Raw genomic sequence first — 26,096 nt, 5'->3', positions numbered from 1 at the left:
TGCTCTAAGTCTCCATTTCCTTATTGCAGTTGTTTCTGCCTCACTTGGAACTCGGAAGTGTTATGTGAGACAATGTGTGTAAAGCTCCCTGCATGGTGCTTCACATCTCGGGGGTCTGACACAAACTCCAGCATTACCCACATAGCATGCATGTCCACACACACTCACACGCACACACACACACCTTCAAGCTTCAGCTCAGACAAATTTAAAACAATTGTTGGGCTTCCCCGGTGGCTCAGTGGTAATGAATCTGACTGCCAATGGAGGAGTGTGCATGCAAATGTGTGACTGCTCAGTTGTGTCCGACTCTTTGCGATCCCATGGACTGTAGCCCACCAGGCTCCTCTGTCTATGGGATTTTTTGGGCAAGAATACTGGAGTGGGTTGCCATTTCCTACTCCAGGGGATCTTCCTGACCCAGGGATCCAAACTGTGTCTCTAGCATCTCCTGCAATTGGCAGGTGGGTTCTTTACCTCTGATGCCAATGCAGGAGACACAGACTCAATCCCTAGTCTGGGAAGATCTCACATGCTACAGCGCAACTAAACCCGAGTACCACAACTTCTGAGCCCACACTCCAGAGCCAGTGCTCTGCGGCAAGAGAAGCCTGAGAAGCCATGAGAAGCCTGTGCACCACAACGAGACAGTAGCCACCGCTCGATGCAACTAGCGAAAAGCCTGCGCAGCAAGGAAGACCCACCACAACCGAAAGTAGATAAATAGAAGTATTTTCTTAAAGACACTTTTTTTAAAACAACTGTCTTTTTAGCATATGGTCCCAATGGATGGACATGTTCTTAATTGGTTTCCCACTCGGCCTGGCAGCCTTCCTCTGGGTAAGATAGTTTGGCTTACTTTTCATTTCATAACGAGGGAATAGAAAACCCAGTGAACCGTTGATAACTCTCACTAATGGAAGAATTAAAGCAATCTGAATTTGTGAAGCATCTTAAACATGCACTAGTTTTAAAGGAATCTGGAAAATGACTGCAAAGTGCCTATCTGGACTAAGCCCAACAAAGGCATTTCCTAGGCGAAGGGATCAGGGGGTCATCTCTGATAAACAGATAATCTCCTTTGTAATGATCAGAGCTCTTATAACCAGGTGACCCTACCAAGTTACCTGTGAGTATCTAGAGCCTATTCCTTTAGGTAAGTGAGCCTTATGGGAAAACACTACCACTGGTTACAGTGGGAACTCATTTTTATGACTAATAATGACAATAGCAAATATTCCCTGATTGTTTACTCTCTGCTAGACATTTGCTGAGACCTTACATACATTATCTCAGATACCTGTCACTGCAAGAAAAGAGGACTGAAGCTCAGGAGCTGGGGCTGGGGTTAACCGTCTGTGGGATGTCAGAGCCTGTGTCCGCACTGTGTCCGCTGAAGACTAGCATCCCAGGCCAGTGACACTGTGACCCAGAACCCCAGGCAGACGCACCCCTGCATCCATGGGCCTCCCCAGGGCACACGACAGAGATGTCAGTCGGGCCCTGCCCTCACCTGGGTTACCACAAATCCCGAATTGGGACCGTCTGGAGTCGTAAAGTTTTTGCTAGGAAATTAGCTGGGCAAGCAGTTAAGGCAAAAGCATTATAACAAATTGGAATTAAAACCACACATTGTGGAATATGCAGGTCTCCGAGAGAGAAGGGGAAGTGGACGATCTGCATTATTGATGGGCTTGTTTCTCAAGAAATGGAGCAGCAATTTCCACTGAGCACTTTAGTGAACAGTAGAAAATGTGGGCCTTGAGTTGGCTTCCTCCTGCCCTCCCTCTCTCTCATCTTCCCTTCTATGTCTCACCTAGCTTCACAAAAATAAAAGTGATGTGGCTCTTGAAAATACATAGAGTATGCCAGGTTGTTTTTCTTTTTATTTTTAAGCAAAGAGATTTGGTGGTAATAAGAGTAAACAATAAATAAATAGAATATAGTCAAGATTGTTAGATGATAAACAATATAAATGAAGGTCTCAGACATCTGATAAAACTGGGCCACAAATTTGGCTGTGACCTCTGAACAGCCTTGGTAGGGATAAACATGATCCATCCAACATCATGTGATTCTTACAGAAATCAATTTATCGGTCCCTCCTGCCCTCCCACAGGTGTGTTTCTGACAAAATCAAGGACTGTTTTCCTCCTAGATACAGTGGTTGGTCCACACATGCTGTCATGGTCCTCCTTGGAAGACTCAAACTACCACCTGCCAGAGACATCAGAGAAGATGCTGGCTGCCTATAGCCGTCATGCCTGCTGTGTGGATGATACTAATGATATTGCTGGAGTTCCTGGATCCAGCCATGCCTGAAACCCTCTGTCCAGCCCTCAATACCTAGATATTTCAGTCTTTTTTTTCCTGCATCAGCTTCTTTGAATTTTATTCTTGTCACTTAAGAATGAAGTTAAGAGGTGTTACTATCAATATAATATTAACTGCAAAGGAAAAAGCAAAAAGAAACATATACCCCAGTCATTCAGAAGAAGTACTAGAATTCCCTTAAGGAGATTTTCCCCATTATACAAAAGAATTCTCTACTGACTTTCTATAGGTTTTCATTGTTCAAATGCTGAAAAATCACACCTTGCCCAGCATGGGATTCAGGATCTTTACGATCCAAGTCCTACTGATTCTTGCACATCCTCTCTTCCTATGCAACTCCATTTTCTTTCTCTCCAGCCCAGTAAGAATGACCCACATGCCACGCCTGAGCACGACATGAGCCTCCTGCTTCTTGCTTTTGTACATGCTGTTCCCTCAGCCTGGAAGGTCCTTTCCTGCGCTGGTCTGCCTGCCAAAGTCCCTCCTATCCTCAAAACTCTAAGTCAGTCATCACACCTTCTTCCCTGCCAGCTGAAACAAGACACAATATTTTTAAAATAATATGATTCCACTTATATGAAATTTGCGGAAGAGGCAACTATATAGAGACAGAAAGTAGATTAATAGTTGCCGAGGGCTACAGATGGGGGTGGGGTTGGGAATGATGACTAAGGGGTATAAAGTTTCTTTGTGGGGTGATGAAAAGGTTCTAAAATAGCTTGTGTTGATGGTCACACAGCTCTGTGAATATTCTAAAAGCTACTGAACCGTATACTTTAAATAGGTGAATTGCATAGTAGGTGAACAATATTTCAATTTCAATAAAGCCTTTTTTTTGACCTTGCCAGGTAGCTTGTAGGATCTTGGTCCCCCAACCAGGAACTGGACCCAGATCCCCTGCAGTGGAAGCATAGAGTTCTAACCACTGGACCACCAGGGAATTCTCCTTCAGTAAAGCCTTTAAAAGGTGAGACTATACTATTAAAAATAATAATAAAACAAATGATACCAAGATATTATAAACAGAGCTTCAGAAGCAAGTAGCATGACATAAACTTCCCTCCATGCCCACCCCCCATATTCTGTGGACCCCCATGCAAGTAACCGACAGAGCCCAGACCCTGCACCTGAGCAGAGGGTCCTCCTCAAGGCGCTGGCATTCTGCTCCCTCTCGACTCCCTTCCCTGCTGTAACCTAGCAGGAGCCATGGCGGGTGACAGGGACTCACCGTGGGCAGCTGGCCCGAGAGCAGGTGGCTGTCCTGGGCCAGCATGTTGGACACCATGATGGCTGGGAGGTCCATGGCCTGGTAGGAGTAGGCAGGGAGCAGTCCGTTGGGCGCGAGGCCGTGGCACAGGGAGTGGCAGCCGGCTTCGTGGTCCCCCAGGTGCAGGAGGGATGGCTCAGGTAGGTTGGGAGGTGTTATTGGGGGGATCTCATAGTCTTCGTTGCTCTCGTTCTGGCTGTTGAAGCTCTAAAACATCAAAAGGGCAGGTTGTTGCAGGTCAATGTCATACAACTGCAGAACAGGCTTTTCAGCACCAGTGAGAGTAACAATGAACACCCCTTAGCAAAGCAGAGAGGGGATGGTCCCTCTGCAAGGCACACAGTCAAGATGATGCAGTCAGACTCCTGACCCATCCCCAACGGGTGCTTCCTCCTACCGGACAGTCTGTAATCAGAAACCTGCGCTCCTGGAGAGTGGGGCCACCACCTGTTCACCTGTTTTTCTGTTTTCCCACCAGATCTGGCCACTGCAGCCCACCATGAATCCATCTGTCTACATCCACCTATTTTACAGACAGAAGAACTCAGGTCCTGGAGGAAAGTGGCTCAAGCAGGATTAGTAGAAGAGCTAGGAGCAGAACTGAAGTATCCTGGCTCCATGCCTGGCGGCCTTCCAGGGAAGCTGGATGACTTCCTCTTGTGTGTCCCCAACTGTGTCCTCTCAACAGGTCTTCTCATCTCGGTAAATGGTACAAACATTCCCCCAGGAGCACAAGCTATTCCCCCAGGAGCCACACTGGACACTTTTCTTTCCAAACATTATTTGTTCATCTTCCCCACCTCATTCCACTGACCAGGAAGCTCCAGTACAATGCTAAATAGAAATGGTAAGAGTGGACACACTGCTTTTTTTTCTTAAGTATCTCAATATTTTACCACTAAGCACCCAGGTGGTGCTAGTGGTAAAGAACCTGCCTGCTAATTCAGGAGGCATGATCCCTAAGTAGGGAAGGCATGGCAAGGAGGAGGAAGAGGGCATGGCAACCCACTCCAGTATTCTTGCCTGGAGAATTGCAAGGACAAAGGAGCCTGGCAGGTTACAGTCCATGGGGTTGCAAAGAATTGGACATGACTGAAGTGACCCAGCATGAATAACGTTTGCCATAGATTCTTATAGGTATTCTATAACAGGTTAATTGTACTCCTTCTTCTTTCAATTAGGCATCACATTTTAATTTTATTGAATTCTCTTCCCCTGCATCTACTGAAAGGCTCAAATAAGCCTTTTCTCCTTTAATTCAGTTAAATATGGTAAATTGCTACACTTAGTTTTCTTAATGTAAAAGCAACCGTGTATTTCTGCAATGGACCCTACTTGGTCATAATATATTACTATTTTATCCGTTATTAAATTTTGATTGCTGATATTTTGTTTAGGATTTTTGCATCTAGCTCATGAGTGGGATGGGCCTATGATTTTCCTTTTTCACACTGCTCTTATTGGGTTTCAGTAGCAAGGTTATGTTAGCCTGGAAAATCATTCTTCCTTTTTTATGCTCTGAGAGTGATTAGACCTAGGAGAAGAGTTACATGTGAAATGCAAGATGGATCTGAGAAAACATGAAAGAGAAGTTTCAAGATATAGAGGAAAAAGTGAGGAAAAAACGGACATCTCTTCAATCAGCAGACTGGAGGGAGCAGAGGAATAACTGAAGAGACAATGACTGGGAATATTCCAGAACTGATGACGGACCCTAGAGGTACTGGTGGATATGATGGTGACCTGTGGTCCCCTGTCGATGACAAAGGAGGCAAGACCATGTAACGGGGGAAGCACAGTCTCTCCAATAAACGGGGCTGGGAAAACTGGACAGCTACATGTAAAAGGATGAAATTAGAACACTCTCTAACACAATACATAGAACAAACTCAAAATGGACTAAAGATCAAAATGTAAGACTGGAAACTCTAAAACTCTTGGGGAAAAACATAGGCAGAACACTATTTGATGTAAATTGCAGCAAGATCTTTTTTGATCCACCTCCTACAGTAATAAAAATAAAACAAAAATAAACAAATGGGATCTAATTAAACTTAAAAGCTTTTGCACACCAAAGGAAAACATAAACAAAGCAAAAAGACAACCTTCAGAATGGGAGAAAATATTTGCAAATGAAGCATCTGGCAAGGAATTAATCTCCAAAATATACAAATAGCTTATGCAGCTCAACATCAACAAAAGAAATAACCCAGTCAGAAAATGGGCAGATCTAAACAGACATTTCTCCAAAGAAGACATGCAGATGGCCAGAAAGCACATGAAAAGATGCTCAACATCACTAATTATTAATGTTAGTGAAATGCAAATCAAAACTACAATGAGATTTCACCTCACATTGGTCAGAATGGCCATCATCAAAAAATCTATAAACGATAAATTCTAGAGCGGGTATAGAGAAAGGCAAGCCTCTTACACTGTTGGTGGGAATATAAATTGATACAGCCACTATGGAGAACAGCATGGAGGGTCCTTAAAAATCTAAAAATAAAACTAGCATATGTCCCAGCAATCCCACTCCTGGCCATATATCCAATGAAAACCATAACTCAAAAAGATAAATGCAACCCTATGTTGAAGTTGAAACTCCTGATACGAAGAACTGACTCATTGGAAAAGATCCTGACACTGGGAAAGATTGAAGGCGGGAGGAGAAGGGGACGACCGAGGATGAGATGGGTGGATGGCATCACTGACTCAATGGACATGAGTTTGAGTAGGCTCTGGGAGTTGGTGATGGACAGGGAAGCCTGGCGTGCTGCAGTCCATGGGGTTGTAAAGAGTCGGACACGACTGAGTGACTGAACTGAACCCTGTCTTCATAGCTGTGCTTTTTACAATAGCCAGGACATGAGCAAATGAAATGTTCATCAACAGACACATGGGTAAAGAAGATGTGGTACATATATACAATGGAATATTACTTAGTCATAAAAAAGAACAAAATAGTGCATTTGCAGCAACATGGATAGACCTAGAGATTGTCCTATTGAGTGAAGTAAGTCAGACACAGAGAGACAAATATCATGATATCACTTATATGTGGAATATTATTTTTAAAGGGTACAAATGAATTTATTTGCAAAACAACATCAGATATGCAGATGATACTACCCTAATGGCAGAAAGCAAAGAGAAACTAAAGAGCCTCTTGATGAGGGTGAAAGAGGAGAGTGAAAGAGCTGGCTTAAGACTAAATATTAAAAAAACTAAGATCATGGCATCTGCCTCCATTACTGCATGGCAAATAGAAGGGAAAAGATGGAAATAGTGACAGATTTCCTCTTCTTGGGCTCCAAAAATCACTGTGGATGGTGACTGCAGCCGTGAGATCAGAAGACAATTACTTCTTGGCAGGAAAGCGATGACAAACCTAGACAGTGTGTTGAAGAGCAGACATATTACTCTGCCGACAAAGATCCGTATAGTCAAGGCTATGGTCTTCCCTCTGGTCACATATAGTTATGAGAGCTGGACCAAAAGAAGGCAGAATGCCAAAGAATTGATGCCTTTTTTTAACTGTGGTGCTGGAGAAGACTCCTGAAAGTCCCTTGGACAACAAGAAGATCAAACCAGTCAATCTTAAGGGAGATCAACCCTGAATATTCACTAGAAGGACTGATACTGAAGCTGAAGCGCCAGTATTTTGGTCATCTGATGTAAACAGACAACTCATTGGAAAACTCCCTGATGCTGGGAAAGATTGAGGGCAGAAGGGGAAGAGGGCATCTGAGGATGAGGTGGCTGGATGGCACCACTGATGCAATGGACATGAAGTTAGGCAAACTCCAGGAGATGGTGAGGGACAGGGAGGCATGGCCTGCTGCAGTCCACGGGGTCACAAAGAGTCAGACATGACAGGGTGACTAAACAACAACGATGGTGGGAGTGGGGACCACATGGTCTCTAAAACCCCTGCAGGGTGTCAACAGCTTTCTCCTCGGGTGCCTGTGGTTTGAACCTCACCACAACTTGTGGGGAAGAACTCTAGACTGTTCTTTGAGGAGCATGCAAGCATACTCAGTCATGTCTGATTCTTTGCAACCCCATGGACTGTAGCCTATGGACAGGCTCCTTTGTCCATAGGATTTTTCAGGCAAGAATACTACAGTGGGTTGCCATTTCCTTCTCAAGGGGATCTTCCCAATCCAGGGATTGAATCTGCCTCTCCTGTGCCTCCTGCATTGGCAGGCGGATTCTTTACCACTGAGCCCCCTGAGAAGCCAGACTGTCCTTGATATTCACAGAAACATGCTCTGAGAGGATACTGCCTTGCCACATTCATGCCCAGCCCTTAGACCCAGACCCCAAGCCACCTCTTGCTCATTGGCTCCCTCTGCAGGGATGTTGTGAGATTATTTCATATTACAGTCAAATAGCAGTTCAAGAAGCAGTGATCCTGTTGGTGGGAAAGGGCACTGGCAGCCCTACGGAATAGGACTCAGTCTTCCCACACCAAGATCTGGCTCTTTCCTACCATCTGAAGTTGCTTCCAAGAGCTGGGCCAAGCTCACATGTTTGGGGACCAACCTCTGCCTAGCTGCTCTATATGCATACATCCAAAGTTACATCTCTCTTACTGCACGATCTGAGGTTATCATCGCCTCTCTCTGCGCTCAGTTCTCACTCTTGCACCAAGAGGGACAGGGGATGGGCTCATCCATCTCTCAAGTTCCATGGCTAATTATATACATTGGCTATTCAATCAAATCGACGAGATTTCAATCCAACTCGATGGGAGTCCCACAGCTGGTACCCGGTAGTAACAGAAGGGCAGAAGAGGGGACCCAGGGAAGATCCAGTTTCTCCTGATGAAGCTTGACACATAAGGGGAGGCTGTATCCTGGTAGGTCTCAGTTCTACTGAAAACAACTTCCTTGAGCATTTTTTCAATTAGGAAATATAAATAAATAACATTTACTGAACATTTAATATGCTAGTTGTGAACATTTTACGGACAATTAATGTATTAAATTCTTACAACCTCTTTATGAAGGAGGTTCTGTTATTATATGCCCATTTTACAGATACAGAAACTAAGGCACAGAGAATGGAATTTACTTGCCCAAAGACACACAGTTAGAAAAAGGTCTCACTCCCTCCACTGTCTGCAAAGGAAGGCAACGTTTTCTAGTCTGTGACATGGGTTCTGGGACTCTGGGTCCTAATAATCGTTAGAGGCTGTGCCAGTTTATGGCCAAACTGAGGGCTTAAGCACTAAAAAACAAATTTTGGTCCAGCCATGATAACCATAGCTATCGTTGTTAGTGTTCACTCAGTCACGTCCAAACTCTTTGGGACCCCATGGACTACAGCACGGCAGGCTTTCCTGTCCTTCGCCATCTCCCAGAGTAGCTCAAACTCATGTCCATTGAGTCGGTGAGTCCATCCAACCATCACGTCCTCTGTTGCCCCCTTCTCCTCCTGCCTTCAACCTTTCCCAGCACCAGGGTCTTTCCCAATGATCTGGCTCTTGGCATCATGTGGCCACAGTATTGGAGCTATCATATCATCCCAGAAAGCAGAGTCCCAGGAGGTCTTCCCCCAGCCCGCCTACAACAAGATTCCCCCTTTGCAGCCTCACATGCACTCTCCGAGGCTTCTTAGCGCCGGCAGTGATTTGTGACTCTTTCCTTTCTTTCAGTTTATGTCCCCTTCCTCCAGACCCCAGGCCAGGGGTTAAAGCTATTGCGTCACCAGTGCTGGGCACACAGTAGGTGCTCAATTAGAATGTGATGAGTGAGCACATGTAAGAGGGTGATGCACCAGGCTTTGGGTTTAGACTTCATCTGCGTATTTCCACATCTGTCCCTCCCAACAGACCGGAAGTCCCTCAGTCACCCACTATTCACGTCTGTGGGCGCCGATTTCCTTTCTACTCCCCGCACCCACAACAGGTGCTGTCATGAGGCACATGACAGTGAATGCCAAATGACTGCTTGAGTCCACACCTTTCATTTAAAAACCAAAACCTTAACACACTGGAACCAGCCCAAAGGACCAGAAGCCTTTTGCAAAACTAAGCATATGTTATATCAAAATATTGGAATCACACAATTATGACAATTCATTTAAAGAGGCAATTAGCACACTTAAAAATAACTACACATGCAAACACGTACATGCCTCCTCTGAACGCAATTAAATTCTAAATGCATGACACCTGAATACCAGCCCAGCCGGCTATGGATTCATACTGTCTGTCAGTCGCTGGACCCGGCATTTCCACATTCACTCTCCATTTAACTCATGAGTTCTGCAAAGAAGTGACTGTTCTCTCCGTTCTGTAGATGAAGACGATAAGTTTAGCGAACGAAGGTGTCACAAGCAATTCTTGGTTGGAATTCAAGCCCAGGTCTTATGACTGAATCCATCATTCTCCCACACTGGGTCAGAGACTTCTTCAAGATTCAAGTTCCTCACTTCCTCTAAATAAGATATGGGCCACTCAGTGATGCCTAATTTGCTCTTCAGCACCAGGGTCCTCATGAGAATACAGAAAGAGATGCCAAGTTGTAAAAGCTATAGAAGCTAAAAATATTAGCAAAACCTTACAAGGAAACTTCTGGAAAGAGCTGACTCTTCCTATCCATCCATCCTCTCTCAAACCCACTCCAACCACATTTTCATCCCACCATCCACCCAAACTGTTTGTCAAGGTCTTCAGTAACCTCCATGTTACTAAGTCCAATGGTCAGATCTCACTGCCCTCTTGTCCTCCTTGACCTTTTCAGCAGCATTTGACATACCTGGCCACCCGCTTTCTCCTGGGAATAAATTTCTTCAACTGTTTCTAGGACATCACAGATGTTGATCTTCCTAAATCACAAGTCATTTCTTCTCCATGCCCTTTGCTGGTTCCCATTCTTTCCCTCAACCTATTAATGATGTCACAGAGCTCAGATCCAAGACCTCTCCTCTAAACACACTCAGGCATTGAGGATTTCATCCAGTCTCCTGGATTTAAATACCATCTATGTTCTGCTGACTCCCCAGCTTATGGTGTCCAGCTCAGAACTCTCTTCTGAACCACAGATTCATGGACCCCACTGTTATTTGACATCTTTGTTTGCGTTTTAATGGACATCTCAAATTTAATGCATCCAAAAGAGAACCTGTCAACCTATGGTTTTCTCTTCCTTAGCTAATGGCAGGTCCAACCTTGCAATTGCTCAGGCCAAATGCCTTGGAGCTGTCCTTTGTTTACTTTCTTTCTCTCATATCCAACACCAAATCTGTCAGGAAATCCTAACGGCCCCACCTTCAGAACAGAGACAAATGGAGCCACTACTGCCCAAGCCACCATCCTCTCCATCCTGGAGGACTGCAGTAGTTTCCTACCTGGCTTGCCTACCCCTGCTCTTGCTATGGTCCATTCTCACTCAGAGGCCAGAATTACATGTTAAAATGTAAGTTCATGTAATTCCTCTGCTCACCACCGTCCAGGGGTGCTCTTCTTACTCAATAACAGAGTCCTCAGCAATTCCATTCCTGGTTATAATATAGAAAAAGCCAAAAATACTAATTCAAAAAGATACATGCACCCCAGTGCTAATAGTGGCATTATTTACAATTGCCAAGGTATGGAAGCAACTTAAGGGTCCATCAACAGATGAATGGATAAAGAAGACGTAGCATATCTATACATACACACACACACACAAACACATGTGTATGTATACACACACACACACACACACACAGAGGAAGGCTACTCTGCCATAAAAAGAATGAAATTTTACCATCTGCAGCAACATATATGGAACTGGAGGGCATTATATTAAGTGAAATAAGTCAGACAGAAAAAGACAGAGACTGTATATCACTTACATGTGGAATCTAAAAAATACAATAAATTATAGCAAAACAAAAGTGAAAATAGAAAAAAAAAAGGAGCAGACACAAAAATATAGATAAGAAATTAGCAGTTACCAGTGGGGAGAGGGAAGTGGGAAGGGGGGAGTACAGAGTATGAGAGAAAAGGGTTATTATGGGATGATAGGGAACCATGTTTGTGAGACTTTTGAAAACTGTAAAGCACTGGAGAATTTGTTTTTATATTTATTTATGGCTGCGTTGGGCCTTAGTTGTGGCACAAGCTTTCTTGTAGCATGTGGGATCTCAGTTTCCCAATCCTCGATCGAACCTGTGTCCCCCATTCTGGAAGGTGGATTCTTAACCACTAGACCACCAGGAAAGTCCAGCACTGCAGAATTTAGAGAATCTTTCATTCAATAAAAAAGAACAAGGGTCTTATAACGGCTACATGGCCCAGCTCCCCCACTCCCACCTACATCCCTTTTACCTTCCTGACGTCACCTCTTAATATGTTCCTTCTTTGTGCCACTCTGGCCACACTAGGTACGGTTATAAGCCTTAGCGCCTTTGCACTGACTGTTTCCTCTTTCTAGCAGATTCTCCTGTTAAATATTCACACAACTCATTCCTTCATCCCTAAGGTCTCTACTCAAACATCCGCTTCTCAATGAGGTCTATCCTCACTGTTCAGTTTAAAGTCACAAATCATCAGCCATGTTCTACAATTCCCTTGTTTCTATCACTTACTAAACGGCAACTCACTCCAGTATCCTTGCCTGGGAAATCTGGTGGACAGAGGAGCCTGGTGGGCTGCAGTCCCTGGGGTCACAAACAGTCGGACACAACTGAGTGACTGAGCACGCACACACAGCATTTAATGCTTTCTAACATCCTACACATTTTATTGATTTATTATGTTTATTATGTATTACCTTACTCCACTAGAATATCTTCATGGAGGAGATTTTCACCTGTCTTGTCCACTGCTGTATCCCCAGTTTCTTCAACAGTGCCTGGCATGTAATGAGTGCTCAAAAAGTCTTTGATAAATGAATGAATAAATGAACAAATGAACTGCTCAGCAAATGCCTGAAGAAAGAGTGGTAAGAAGATGAATGGATTGGCAGACCACGAAGAGTCCCCCCTTCTAAGGAGAAGGCTTACTCTAGGCTCTGATCCAAGGCTACGACACAAGCTGTTTGAATCAGTCCAACATTCCCCCCTTCTCAGAACTGCTGCATGAGAATCTGTAAGTGTCCTTTGTGGGGAGCGGGTGGGACTGGGGAGAAAGAGGCACTGAAGCAAATAGCAGGGCTAGGAAGTAGGGGCTTACCAACACACGACATCTACCATACAGAGGTGTGTTAGGAGGCTGCCAAGTCAGCTTGTTTCTGAACTCCTCCCTTTGTGCTTTTCTTTCCAAATCAACTAAAGAACAAGTTAGTTGAATCAACTAAACTCAGGGCAAAGCAATAAAGATGGGGCAGAAGGGGCATCCGGGAGACTGTCGGGTTTTTCTCACACCAGTTCCAGGAAAGGAAGACTACTGCACTGACCCAAACGACCTTTGTGGCTTGCCCTTGGGTCAGAAGGCTAAGTCTTCTCAGGGAATTCCTAGGAGGAAGAGTCTTAATTAAACACGGAAGCTGATGACTTCTTGAGGTAGGGGAACAAACAAGCAAGGGTGGGGAATGGGCCCTGGGCCTTGAGAAAGTGATGGAGAGGAAGGAGTCTAAGAACATCCAATGGACCAGAGCCTGTTGCAGTGACAAGCTTATGTTCCATGAAATTATCAGAATAAACTCATTTGCTTACCACGATAAAATAAAATGACAAACGAATCAGTTCAGCCATAGGAACTAACATGGTTCTAATATAGGAAGTAAAAAAGTAAATATGTGTGTGTGTACGTGTGTGTGTGTGTTCTAAGTCGCTTCAGTGGTGTTCAACTCTGCAGCCCCGTGGATTGTAGCCTGCCAGGCTCCTCCATCCGTGGAATTTTCCAGGCGAGAATACTGGAGCGGGTTGCCATTTCTTTCTCCAGGGGATCTTCCTGACTCAGGGGTCAAACCTGTGTTTCCTGTGTCTCCTGCTTTGGCAGGCAGATTCTTTACCACTGAGCCACCTGGGAAGCCTATATATATATATTCTTCTAAATAACCCTTTCTGAAGCAAATATTCAAAGTTCAAACCTAGAGAATGATAAAAAAAAATCAAGAAAAGGATTCTAGAAAGAGTAGTGAGCTGAAAAATTACAATGTATATTAATTCAAAATAGCTGTCCATAAGGTGACTATAGTATTCAATATGTAATTTGACTATATTGGTTCCTAAAATAGAAAAGGTACAGGATAGAATTATAAAATTAACAATGATCACAAACTAAAAATCTAGAGGATTTCATTAGAACCTATGCCTTCCCTTAAGATTACAAATATTGATTAGTAGTTTATATTGCAAGGAAAATGTAAGTTTAAATACTTCTATTATAATTTTAAAATTTTTATTGAGGTGAAATTCACACAACAAAAAGATAATTCTTTTAAAAATAACACTTGCGTGGCATTGAGTACATTCACTCATAATGTTTTGCAATCACCGCCTCTATCAGGTTCCAAAATATTTTCATCATCCCCAAAAGAAAACCCCATACTCATTAAATAGTTTCTCCCTACTCTCCTGGCCTCAACCCCTGGAGACCACTGATCTGTGTTCTGTCTCAGTGGATTCACCTATTCTGAATAGCTTAATATAAGTGGAACCATATAATATGCGATTTTACCTTCTCCTTTCATTTAGCATAATGTTTTTGAGCATGATGTACATTATCCACAATGTAGCATATATCAGTAGTTGATTTCTTTCTGTGGCTGAACAGTATTCCGTTTTATGTATATACCCAATTTTGTTTATCCATTCATCCACTGATGAACATGGGCTGTTTCCACCCTTTGGCTACTGTGAATAGTCCTGCTATGAACAAGTGTGTACGTATATTTGTCAGAGTCCTTATTTTTAATTCTTTAGGGTATACAGCTAGGTGTGGAATTGTTGAGTCATATGATAATTCTATGTTTAACTTATTGAGGACCTGTCAAGCTTTTTCCACTGTGGCTGCACATTTCACATTTCTACCAGCAATGTATGAGTGTTCCAATTACACCACATCCTTGCCACCAACACTTAAATTCCATTTTTATTATAGCCATCCTAGTGAGTATGAAATGGTATCTTATAGTAGTTTTGATTTGTATTTCCCTAATGACTAGTGATGTTGAGTATCTTTCCATGTGTTTTTTGGCCATTTGCATATCTTCTGTGGGGAAACATCTAGAACTTTTTTGTTCATTTTAAAATTAGGTTGTCTTTCCATTGTAGTGTTGCAAGAGTTCTTTATATATACTACATAATAGACCCTTATAAGATATATGATTTGCATGGGGTGGAAAGTGGGAGGGAGGTTCAAGAGGGAGGGGACATACATTTAAGTATGGCTGATTCATGTTGATGTATGGCAGAAACCAACACAAAGTTGTAAAGCAATTATCCTCCATTTAAAAATAAATAAATATTCTTAAAAGCTAAGCACAGAGTTTAAAAACAGATATATGATTTGCAAAATATTTTTCTCCCATTCTGTAGGCGTTTTTTTTTTCTTTCACTTTCTTTATAATGCCCTTTGATACAAAGGAATTTTTAAATTTTCATGGAGTCTACATTGTTTTTCTTTTGTTGCTCATGCTTTTGATGTCCTGTCTAAGAATTCATAGCCAAATCCAAGGTCATGAAGAGTTACCCTAAGTTTTCTTCTAAGAATTTTGTGGCTTTAGTCCTGAGACTTGGGTCATGGATCCCTTTTGAAATAACTTCTGTATACAGCATGAAGTAGAGTCCAGTTTTATTATTTTGCCCATGGTTATCCAGTTGTCCCGAAAAGCTATTTGATGACGAGACTGTTCTTTCTCTGTTGACTGGCCTTGGCACCCTTGATGAAAATAATTGCAACTGACCACAGACGTAGAGGTTTATTTCTGGACTCTTATTCCTATTCCATTGATCTATATGATCTATATGTACAACCACTGCAGATGATGACTGCAGCCATGAAATTAAAAGATGCTTGTTCCTTGGAAGAAAAGCTATGACAAACCTAGACAGCATATTAAAAAGCAAAGACATTACTTTGCCAACAAAGGTCCATCTAGGCAAAGCTATGGTTTTTCCAGTAGTCATGTATGAATGTGAGAGTTGGACCATAAAGAAAGCTGAGTGCTGAGGAAATAAATGATGCTTTTGACCTGTGGTGTTGGAGAAGACTCTTGAGGTCCCTTGGAAAGCAAGGAGATCCAGCCAGTCAAACCTAAAGTAAAGCAGTCCTGAATATTCACTGGAAGGATTGATGCTGAAGCTGAAGCTCCAATACTTTGGTCCCCTGATGTGAAGCCACTGGAAAAGACCCTGATTCTGGGAAAGATTGAAGGCAGGAGGAGAAGGAGATGACAGAGGATGAGATGGTTGGATGGCATCACCGACTCGATGGACATGAGTTTGAGCAAGCTCTGGGAGTTGGTATTGACAGGGAAGCCTGGTGTGCTGGAGTCCATGGGGTTGCAAAAAGTCGGACATGACTGAGCAACTGAACTGAACTGAACTGAATACTTCGAGCACACTGTTCTGACTGTGGTGCTCTTGTAGGAACCAGGAAGTGTTATTCAACTTTGCTCTTCTCTTGTAAAACTGCTATAGCAATTCAGGATTCATTGCAATTCATATGTATTTGAGGATTAGTTCTTCTATTTCTTCTAAAAAACTTGACAGGGATTGCAATGCACATGTAGATTGCTTGGATAGTACTGCAACCTTACCAAAATTAAGACTTCCGATTCACAAACACAGATGTCTTCCTCATTTGTTAAGCTCTTCTTTAATTTCTTTCAGCAGTGTTTTATAGCTTTCAGCATTCAAGTCTTTCACCACCTTGGTTAAATTTATTCCTAAGTATTTTATTATTTTGGATGCTGTGACATATGAAACTGTTTTCTTAGTTGTTTTTTTTTTTTTAATTGTTTGCTGGTACATGGAAACACAGCTGATTTTTGAATATTGATCTTACACCCTGAAACTTTGCTGAATTCATTTATTATCCATTTATTATAATTTTATATAAAAGCAGAAATTCCACACCATTAGAGGAACAAAAACAAAAATAAAAACAAATGGAAAAGAAAATAGAACCTGATCAATCTAACAAAAATATGAAAAGAAAAAGAAAATAGAAATTAGTTATGAAATATGATAACCTTCATAAAATGAGAGTATTAAGACTACTAGTAATCACAATAAATAAAAATGATTTCAAGTCCTTTATTAAAATATAAAAATTAAAATTTTGATGAAAATAAATGAATCCAGCATATGACATTTATAATAGGCATGTCTAAGATAAAATTACATAGAAAGTTAAAACTAAGCAGATATATCAGGCAAATAAAAAGCAGAAGTGGCAAAATTAATAACAAGTTAAGCACAATCTGGGGACAAAAAGCATTAAAGAGACCAAGAGCAATACTTAAGTTGATAAATGACACAATCCACTAAGAAGAAATGACAGACATAAACTTTTATGTAGACGGATAAACCACAGGAATATAAAACGTTGACAAACTGTTAGAAGTACAAAGAGCATTTAATCAAACCATAAACATAAAGAGACACTAGCACATTTCTTCAAAAACTGACAAATCAATCAGATAGAAATGAGTAAGGACAGAAGATTTGAATAACACAATTTCCTCTCTTGATCTGTCTCAATTTTAAGAACACACATTCTTTTCAAATGTGCATGGAACACTTAAAAAACATGACCATGTACTAACTACTCAGATAATTACAAACTTTTCAAAAGGTAGAGATGACATAGGCCACATTCTATGATCTAAATGCACTAATCTAGTTTTTAACAACAAAGAAAGAAGAGAGAGAAAGAGGGAGCAGAAAAACATGGAGGGAGACAGACCCTCTAAAATACTTGGACATTTTTTTTCATTTATTTTTATTAGTTGGAGGCTAATTACTTTAATATTGTAGTGGTTTTTGCCATACATTGACATGAGTCAGCCATGGATTTACATGTGTTCGCCATCCTGAACCCCTCTCCCACCTCCCTCCCCATCCCATCCCTCTGGGTCATCCCAGTGCACCAGCCCTGAGCACTTGTCTCATGCATCCAACCTAGACTGGCGATCTGTTTCACCCTTGATAATATATATGTTTCGATGCTATTCTCTCAGATCATCCCACCCTTGCCTTCTCCCATAAAGTCCAAAAGTCTGTTCTATACATCCATGTCTCTTTTTCTGTCTTGCATATAGGGTTATAGTTACCATCTTTCTAAATTCCATATATGTGTGTTAGTATACTGTATTGGTGTTTATCTTTCTGGTTTACTTCACTTTGTATAATACTTGGACATTTTAAGAACAAATCTAGTAAATTTGGGGTTAAATAGGAAATTACAACTGAAACTACAGACAATGAAAATACCACCCGACAAAATCTGTGAGAGGCAGACAATGAAAAATTTATAACTTTTTACCTAAATGAATTTATTAGAAGACAAGAAAGACAAAATAGATGAATTCAGCACTCAAGAAGCTAGAAACGAAAACAAAATAAACCAAAAGTCGTTAGAAGAAAGACTAAAAAAAGTACTATAGAAGACAAATTTTACATAAATATGAGTAGGAAATTTTTTTTGAAGAGGTTAACAAAATAATAAACAACTGACAAGAAAAAAAAAGATGCCTCAAAAAGGAATGAAAAATACATAGCATCTTTGAAAGTTATCGTTGAGAATTCCCTTGTAACAGAGTATAAGGCTAATTTTCATAAATGTTTATTATTTTCAGCTTAATTCTGTTGTGTAAATCTTCTACATAACTATTAGTTGTGTTTTTTTTTCTGTTTGAACTATTGGTTTCTGAGACAGGTAGGTCAAAAAATTTCCGCCATGATTGTGATTTTATCAATTTCTTCCTGTATGTCCATTTTTGGCTTCATATATTTCAGAGCATTGTTATGTATTTGCAAATTAACAATTATTGTATTTTGGAGAAGTATACCTTTCAATATTTAATTGGTTTATCCAATTAATGCTTACTAGAAGGTTGTCTGGCTGACATGTGGATTACCAGTTTCCATCGCACACCCCAATGGTGTGTAAGGCAGAAGATTCACTGAGGAGGAATCTATAGGAATTGAGGGTGATTTGGCTTTTCTCTCATCCTGAACCCCCACTTTCAAGCCAAGTGAGAAAGACCTCTGTCACCGGTCAGGACTTGGAGTGCAACACAAAAGGGGCGGTGGCACCTCATTTCCTGGTGAAGTCTGGTGAGAAAGAGCTCTCAGGAGGACTCAAATTGTGTCTTCAGAGTCGAGAGGCTCTGTGCCTAGGAGGTTCTGGAAGGTGTGGGGAGAGCCGGAGCCGCCAGAAGAGACAGCAACAGGAAAGAGTCAGAGAGCGATCTTCACGTCCACGGTGTGGCAAGCTCGGGACGTATGAGTTGCTGGGGGCAGATGAAAGCTAAGGACAGCGGTTGGCTGAAGGTATATAAAGAGGTTCACCCAGGACAGCAGCCTGATGGGTGGGGGGGGGTGTCTTACCAGCAGGAGGTATGGCAACAGGTATGCCCCCTGCAGAGCGGACCCCCAGTTCAGTGTGCCCCATGGGAAAAAGCCCACGTGTGAGGGTCTGCTACAGCAGCAGACACAAAGGCGAGGATATCAGCAAGACTAGCTAGCGTGACGTTCTGATCCTGTTCCTTAATCCTGCCTCAGCCTGTCCTGACTCTGAAGCCTCCGGCAGCACATCACAGGACACGGGAGTGGATGCAGAGGCAACAGGCCACCCCCTGCCCACTGCAGGTTTCCAAGACCATGAGCCGGGAAGGAAAGGACAAGGGTGGACCTCTGCTTTCCTGAACCCTGTGGAGTCCAGTCTGCTGGAAAACCCGGAGTGACAGCAACACCTTACGCTGACATAGGACTTCAGGCTCCAAATGCTTTCATGTATTTGAAATACTTTTCCCACAAAAGCTTGAAGATTCTTGAAATATACAATCAGTGCGTACTATTTTAAAGAGCACTGGCTTTGGACTTAGACTGACCTGGGGGAATTCCAGTCCTGCCACTTACTTGCTGAAGGACCTCTGGCAATTCATCCCAACTACCTACTCCTGGGTATCTTTATCTATGAACGAACCCCACCTCACCGCTGAGAGAATTATACAAGGAAACGATATGAAAACACAGGGACAGAGGTCAACACATCCCGGCCCCCGCCGCCCGCATACTCAAGGAAGCCAAAAAAAAAAAAAAAAAAAACACCTCAGGGTGTAAGCACTACAAGTGTTAAATATCTTTTCTATTTTGGAAACTGAGGTTCAACATGGAAAAATGACCTATCCAAAGTCACGCAGGCAGTATTTACGGTAACAAAACAAGAAACCCTGACTGACTGGGGCCAACACATGCTCTACCATTATTCACGCCCGTCCCAACACATACATCCATCTTGATTAGCCCAGAACTGTCCTGCTTTATGCCTCTTGTCCTGGGTAATTCCCTCTTTCACCTTAAAATTGTCCTGGTTTGGACAGTAAATTATATGGCCATCTACCATCTTAACAAATCAAACCCAACCCTGTAAGAACATCCCAGATAGAGGACTGCCATTCAATTCAGCGTTTCCTGACTCTGTTTTCAAAACAAGGAAAACAGCATCTTACCCAAACCTAAAGCCCCGTCAACTGGATCAGGGCACCCAGCGCCATAACTTATTATGTGTACAGTGATTTTATGAATTCAGTAGGGAATGAAATGCAATTTTGTCAGGCTTGTCTGTGTCCATAATGACTGAGTCAAATTAATCATCTTGGATAATACCCCTGTGTCACCCGTCCCAGAGATGTTTAATAGAATTTTTCTGATTCATGTCTTGCAGTCCATCAGATCCGGAGTATTGCCACCCTTCTGAAAATCAGTACAATTATGCCTTCTTGTTGGGCTATCATTTTCCAGGGCTAAAAATGCTTCTCAAAAATAAATAAATAAAAGCCCATGCCATATATAAGCGAAACGGGAGTGAAAAACCATATTGTTAAAATTAAATGTGGATTCTGGTGGCGGCGGGGAGGGGAGGAGGATATAATAGCTTTTTAAGCCTTTATTTACAGGCAGAACCTCTGAGCCATGGCAACGGGGATGGAGGAGACCGTAGAAAACTCTCCCACTGGTGGTCCTGACCCTGAAATGCTTAGGTTGCAGCAGACAGAGGCGTCATAATGTGACAATGACAACCAGTCCCACTTGACATGAGTTTTGTTTATTAAAACAGTATCTGGGAACAAACATAATAATCCCTGCAGGTTTTTTTGCTCAGGAAATTATCTGAGTCACTTTAAGGTTCAGGCAGCTTTCCAGACTGATCCACTTGTGGGGGATGTTTCTGGAAAAATGAGCAATTATAGTGGAAGGGTTTCCTTCTTCTTTAGGAGAAAGCAATTCCAGGAGAACTGAAGTAGCAAGGCTGGGAATAACTTGGGGTCACAGCTTTTGAGTGAGAGGGTATGGCCTGAGCACCATCATTATCCCATTTTACAGATAAGCAGGCTCTCTTTTCTAATAACAGGCAGAGGTTTATTTTAATAACATATATATATATATATATATATATATATATATATATATATATTGCAATCACATACCCAACTGCCTCTTTGACACTTTCCCTTTGTATGTTGTAAAGGCAAGGTCTGCAAAATTTTTTCTATGAAGGTGGAGATAATAAACCTTTTTGGCTTTGTGGGTTAAATAGCCTCTGTCACAACTATTTTACCTCTGCTTCTGGAGCATGAAAGTAGACATGACAGTGTTGAAACTAATGAACATAGCTGTGTTCCAATAAAGCTGTATTTACAAATGACAAGTGGTTGGCCAGATTTGGCCCATGGGCCATGGTTTGCTGACCCTTGTCCTAGAGGTGGTTTTTCTCCTCCTTAGAACTTTTACCACTAACACACAAAATTCTTGACTTTTTAAAGGTACTTATTGCCTGTTCCAGAAACCTGTATGTGGGTTAAGAAGCAACAGTTAGAACTGGACACAGAACAACAGACTGGGAAATGGAAATAGGAAAGGAATATGATAAGGCTATATACTATCACCCTACTTATTTAACTTACGTGCAGAGTGTATCATGCGAAATGCCAGGCTGGATGAATTACAAGCTGGAATCAAGATTGCCAGGAGAAATATCAACAACCTCAGATATGCTGATGATACCACTCTAATGGCAGAAAGTGAATAGGAACTAAAGTCTCTTGATGCAGTTGAAAGATGAGAGTGAAAAAGCTAGCTTGAAAATCAACATTCAAAAAACTAAGATCATGGCATCTGGTCCCATGACTTCATGGCAAATAGAAGGGAATAAGTGGAAGCAATGACAGATTTTATTTACTTGGGCTCCAAAATCACTGTGGATGGTGACTGAAGCCATGTAATCTTGCTCCGTGGAAGGAAAACTATGACAAACCTAGACAGTGTATTAAAAAGCAGAGACATCACTTTGCCGACAAAGTCCATATAGTCAAAGCCATAGTTTTTCCAATAGTCATGTACAGATGTGAGGGTTGGACCATAAAAAAGGTTGAGTGCCAAAGAATTCACACTTTTGAATTGTGGTGCTGGAGAAGACTGCTGAGAGTCCCTTGGACTGCAAGGAGATCAATCCTAAAGAAAACTGACCCTGAACATTCATTGGAAGGACTGTTGCTAAAGCTGAAGCTTTAATACTTTGGCCACGTGATGTGAAGTGGAAAAGACCCTGATGCTAAGAAAGACTGAGGCAAAAATGAGAAGAGGGTGGCAGAAGATGAAATGGTTAGATAGCATTACCAACTCAATGGACATGAATTTGAGCAAATTCCAGGAGATAGTGAGGAACACTGTAGCCTGGAGTGCTACAGCCCATGAGGTTGCAAAGAGTTTAGGCTTCCCTTGTGGCTCAGCTGGTAAAGAATCTGCCCGCAATGCAGGAGACCTGGGTTCAATCCCTGGGTTGGGAAGATCCCCTGGAGAAGGGAAAGGCTACCCACTCCAGTATTCTGGCCTGGAGAATTCCACAGACTGTAAAGTCCATGGGGTCACAAAGAGTCAGACACGACTGAGCAACTTTCACTTAGCGACTGAACAACAACAATTGCCTGTCCCCTTCTCTAGAATGTAAATTCCACTGTTTGGTCACTGATTATCCCAAGGGCCAAGAACAGTGCCTTGCACATAGTAGGGCCTCAATAAATATTTGCTGAATGAAATAACACATGAATGAATGAGAATAGGGGTTTTGGACTGTTGTGTTTGCAGCTGTGTCTCCAGCTCCTAGAACAATGGAGTAAACATTTTTTAATGCATGAATACATGAATGAATTTACTAATAGCCCACTGATAGTACAGAGGGCCAGCTCAGCACCATCTTCCCTGTTCTAAGAAGTTCTAAGAAGTCAGCAAAGATCTGAGGTGGCCTTCTCCTTAGAGACGCTGCTTAGCACAAAGTAATTCTCTTGGTTCCCTGTCCCCACCTTAGAAATCATCTTCCTGCAAATGTGTCTGAATTCCAGCTCTGTCCTTCATAGTCTGTATAACTTTAGGAAACTCACTGCCACTGCTGCTTCTGGATCTCAATTATACCAACTGTGAAAAGAGGGAGTTGGACCAATGGATTTTTCAAACCCAAATTCAATCCATGTATGTGTCACCGATTCACAGGTACACAGGCAGACATGAAGCAGCGTTGATTTTAAAAGCATTTTAAAATGATGAGTAGGCTCTCTAGTCATTTCCGTGTTAAAAGAGCTTCTGGGGAAAAATTATGTCTATTTGCAGCTTTTTTTCTTTTCCATTTCTACCTTTTGAAAACTACACAAGCAGCATCACCTAAAAATGTGCCACGCCAGCTGTCTGGGGCTGAAGGCACTGAAGTTCTCAGAGACTGGTCTCTGTGAGTGTTCCGAGGTCCTGTGACACTGGGATAAGCAGGGAAGTCCCCCAGTTTGCGTTGCTCCAGGAACACTGCCCTGTCAGACCCTTCTGAGGCTTACCTGCCTTCAGAGCAGGGTTCCAGTGCCCGTCTGGCATCCAAGGACCCCTGCACCAGACCCTACAGCACCACCTGACACCAGGCACGGTCAGCCCACTGAAGACCCCAGACACTGCATGCTCCGGTATCATCAGGCCCCTGGGCGTGCTAGACCCTCTGCTCAGGTCCTTGTCCTCCCAGTGACACCTGCTCATTCTCAGAACAACCACAGTACCCTTCTGCCTTCCCAGGTGGTGGCACCAAGGACGGAGCCCAGCACCCTAAGCCTGTTCTGTACAGAATGGAGCAAGGACTCCTTCTACAGCCTGGACCCCATATTCGCTCTAATATGCCCCAAAAGTCCCATCAAGAGACTGCAACCCAGAGCTCATCCACCCTGCTAAGGTTTACTGTGCCCCCTCTGTGAGCCAGCTTATGCTGTTCCATTTCTCTGAAGCTCTGTTTGAATAATAATAACAGCAAAACATCTATATAGTACTTACCATTTACTCAGCACATCCCTGTCCTATGACTTTTCATACATGAATTTATTTGTCTTCACAACAACTCTAGGAGGTAGGGCCTACAATTATATCCATTTCACAGAGGAAGAAAGGGAGGCACTGAGATTTGAAATTTGTTGAAAGTCACAAAGCTGCGAAGGGTTAGGACCAGGATTCTAACTTGAAAGTCTGGCTCAGGGGGTCTGAATCCTTCCAACAACGACTGATGAGCTTGGAAGCAAATCTCCCTTCAGTTGGGCCTTCAGATAAGACCACAGCCCTGATCAACACATAAGCTGAAGTCTCCTGAGAGATCTTGAGCCAGAGGCATTCAGCTAAGCCACACCTGGATTTCTGACCCACGAGAACTGTAAGATGATGAATACATGTTGTTTTTATATTTAAAAGTCTAGCTCTTAATCTCTGTGGGATTCTGCCTCTTTATAAATAGGAGGGACAGGCTCCCTCAGGAACGATGCTGAAGGCCTGTGTTGATTCTGTCTCCATGGGCAGCTCCCAACTGTCTCCTCCCTTATTCTCTGATCTCTCCTCTCCAGCAGTCCTCAGGTGGGCATATGTCTGTGCCCCACCCAGCTGGTAAGCCCCTTGAATGTGGACCCCCCCTTAATGTTTGAGGGAGACAGTGTATCCCAGGCTATGCCTCTCAATCTGTAATATGCACAAAAACCACCTGGGGACCTTGATAAAAATTCAGGTTTTGACTTAGGAGGTTAGGGTGGGACCTGAGATGCTCCATTTCCAACAAGCTCCAGGGGATGCTCCTGGCCCATGGGTCACACTGTGGATAGCAAGGCCTTAGGTATTAAGAGCATAGACTCTGACCCAGGCAGACCATGGTTCAAATGCCAGTTCTGTCACATCCCAGCTTGGAATCCTTAACCTCTGAGAGGTGGGAAGACTTACCCAAGATCACATAATAAACGTGGAGCCGTGAACAGAACCCTTGTTCTGACTTCTAGTCCAGAGTCTCAAAACTGCAGCTAGACACCCACTCTCCTGATTCCTGGGCCTGGACATGGCTATTTGGGTGTGTGCATGTATATGCCCTACATATGTCAACACATGTGAATGGGTGTATATGCAGATATGTATACATGTTTAAAAAATGTGTATGTGAATGTGCCAAAAGTTAGCATGTGTGCCAGGGCATTAGTGAGAGTTGTTCATTCACTCACTACGTCACCAGACATTAACTGAGCTCCTACTATGTGCTAGGTCCCTACTCCCGTGAAACCAACAGTCTAGGAGGGAGGCAAACCATCCCACAAATAAAAATATCATTTGTGTGTGTCTATATGTGTGTGTACTGTGCATAGCAGTGCCAACAGCTGGGCGCTCTTATTGTCTCCATCTTGGTGAGGAAACTGAGGCACTGAGAGGTTGAGGAACTTGCCCAGGGTCACAGAATGATGCTTGACGCTTGCGAAGTTGTGTATCAGCAAGCATGACAGGGTGAGTGTGATGTGCATATATGCTTGTACTTGTGCATGAATGACTACAGACAAGCGTGGGTGTGGGTGTGGGTGTGTCTGCTGGTGTGCTGGGTTGTATGTGGAGGCTGTGGGTGTGGGTGGTATCTGCATGTGCCCAGAGGCACTTTTCCACAGATAGCTCTAAATATTCCATAAACAAGATTTTCTGACACCACAACATAGCATCACTAGGACACACGGGTACACAAACATTTTTTAAGATGTTTGTGTTTTCAGAGTTCCTAAAATTCTGTCCATGGAGAAATGGGAGTGAAGGTCAGGGCCAGCAGAGCACAGAAGATCCAGGGAAGCCCAGACCCTTTTCTCCCCTGGGGTAGCCCTGGAGCAATTTCACAGCTCATCATCCATTATGAGGCTAAAAGAATCCTGCCCCTCCCAGGAAGTTAAATAAATTGCTCAGGCTGTAATGGGCCAGTCCCTCCACACTCCCAGTGGGAAACGTACTACCCTGGTGAGTCGATTGACACAAGATACAAATGACCAAACCTGGCTAGGTTCCCTTCTCCATC

General features: G+C 42.8%; 1 protein-coding gene across 9 annotated transcripts in view; it reads right to left on the bottom strand.

Annotated features, from left to right (window-relative positions):
- The window catches only part of TOX2 (TOX high mobility group box family member 2), a 147,168-nt gene that overhangs the window by 45,492 nt on the left and 75,580 nt on the right, over positions 1-26,096 (bottom strand). For all 9 annotated transcript variants that reach the window (XM_043480072.1, XM_043480070.1, XM_043480073.1 and 6 more), the window contains one exon: positions 3,563-3,808. In XM_043480072.1, coding sequence (XP_043336007.1) covers positions 3,563-3,808 — 246 coding nt within the window. The remainder of the gene's footprint in view (positions 1-3,562; positions 3,809-26,096) is intronic.

Source organism: Cervus canadensis, chromosome 10 (genome assembly GCF_019320065.1).
Source record: "Cervus canadensis isolate Bull #8, Minnesota chromosome 10, ASM1932006v1, whole genome shotgun sequence".
Classification (NCBI taxonomy): Eukaryota; Metazoa; Chordata; class Mammalia; order Artiodactyla; family Cervidae; genus Cervus; species Cervus canadensis.
This window is presented reverse-complemented; position numbering and strand designations above follow the sequence as displayed.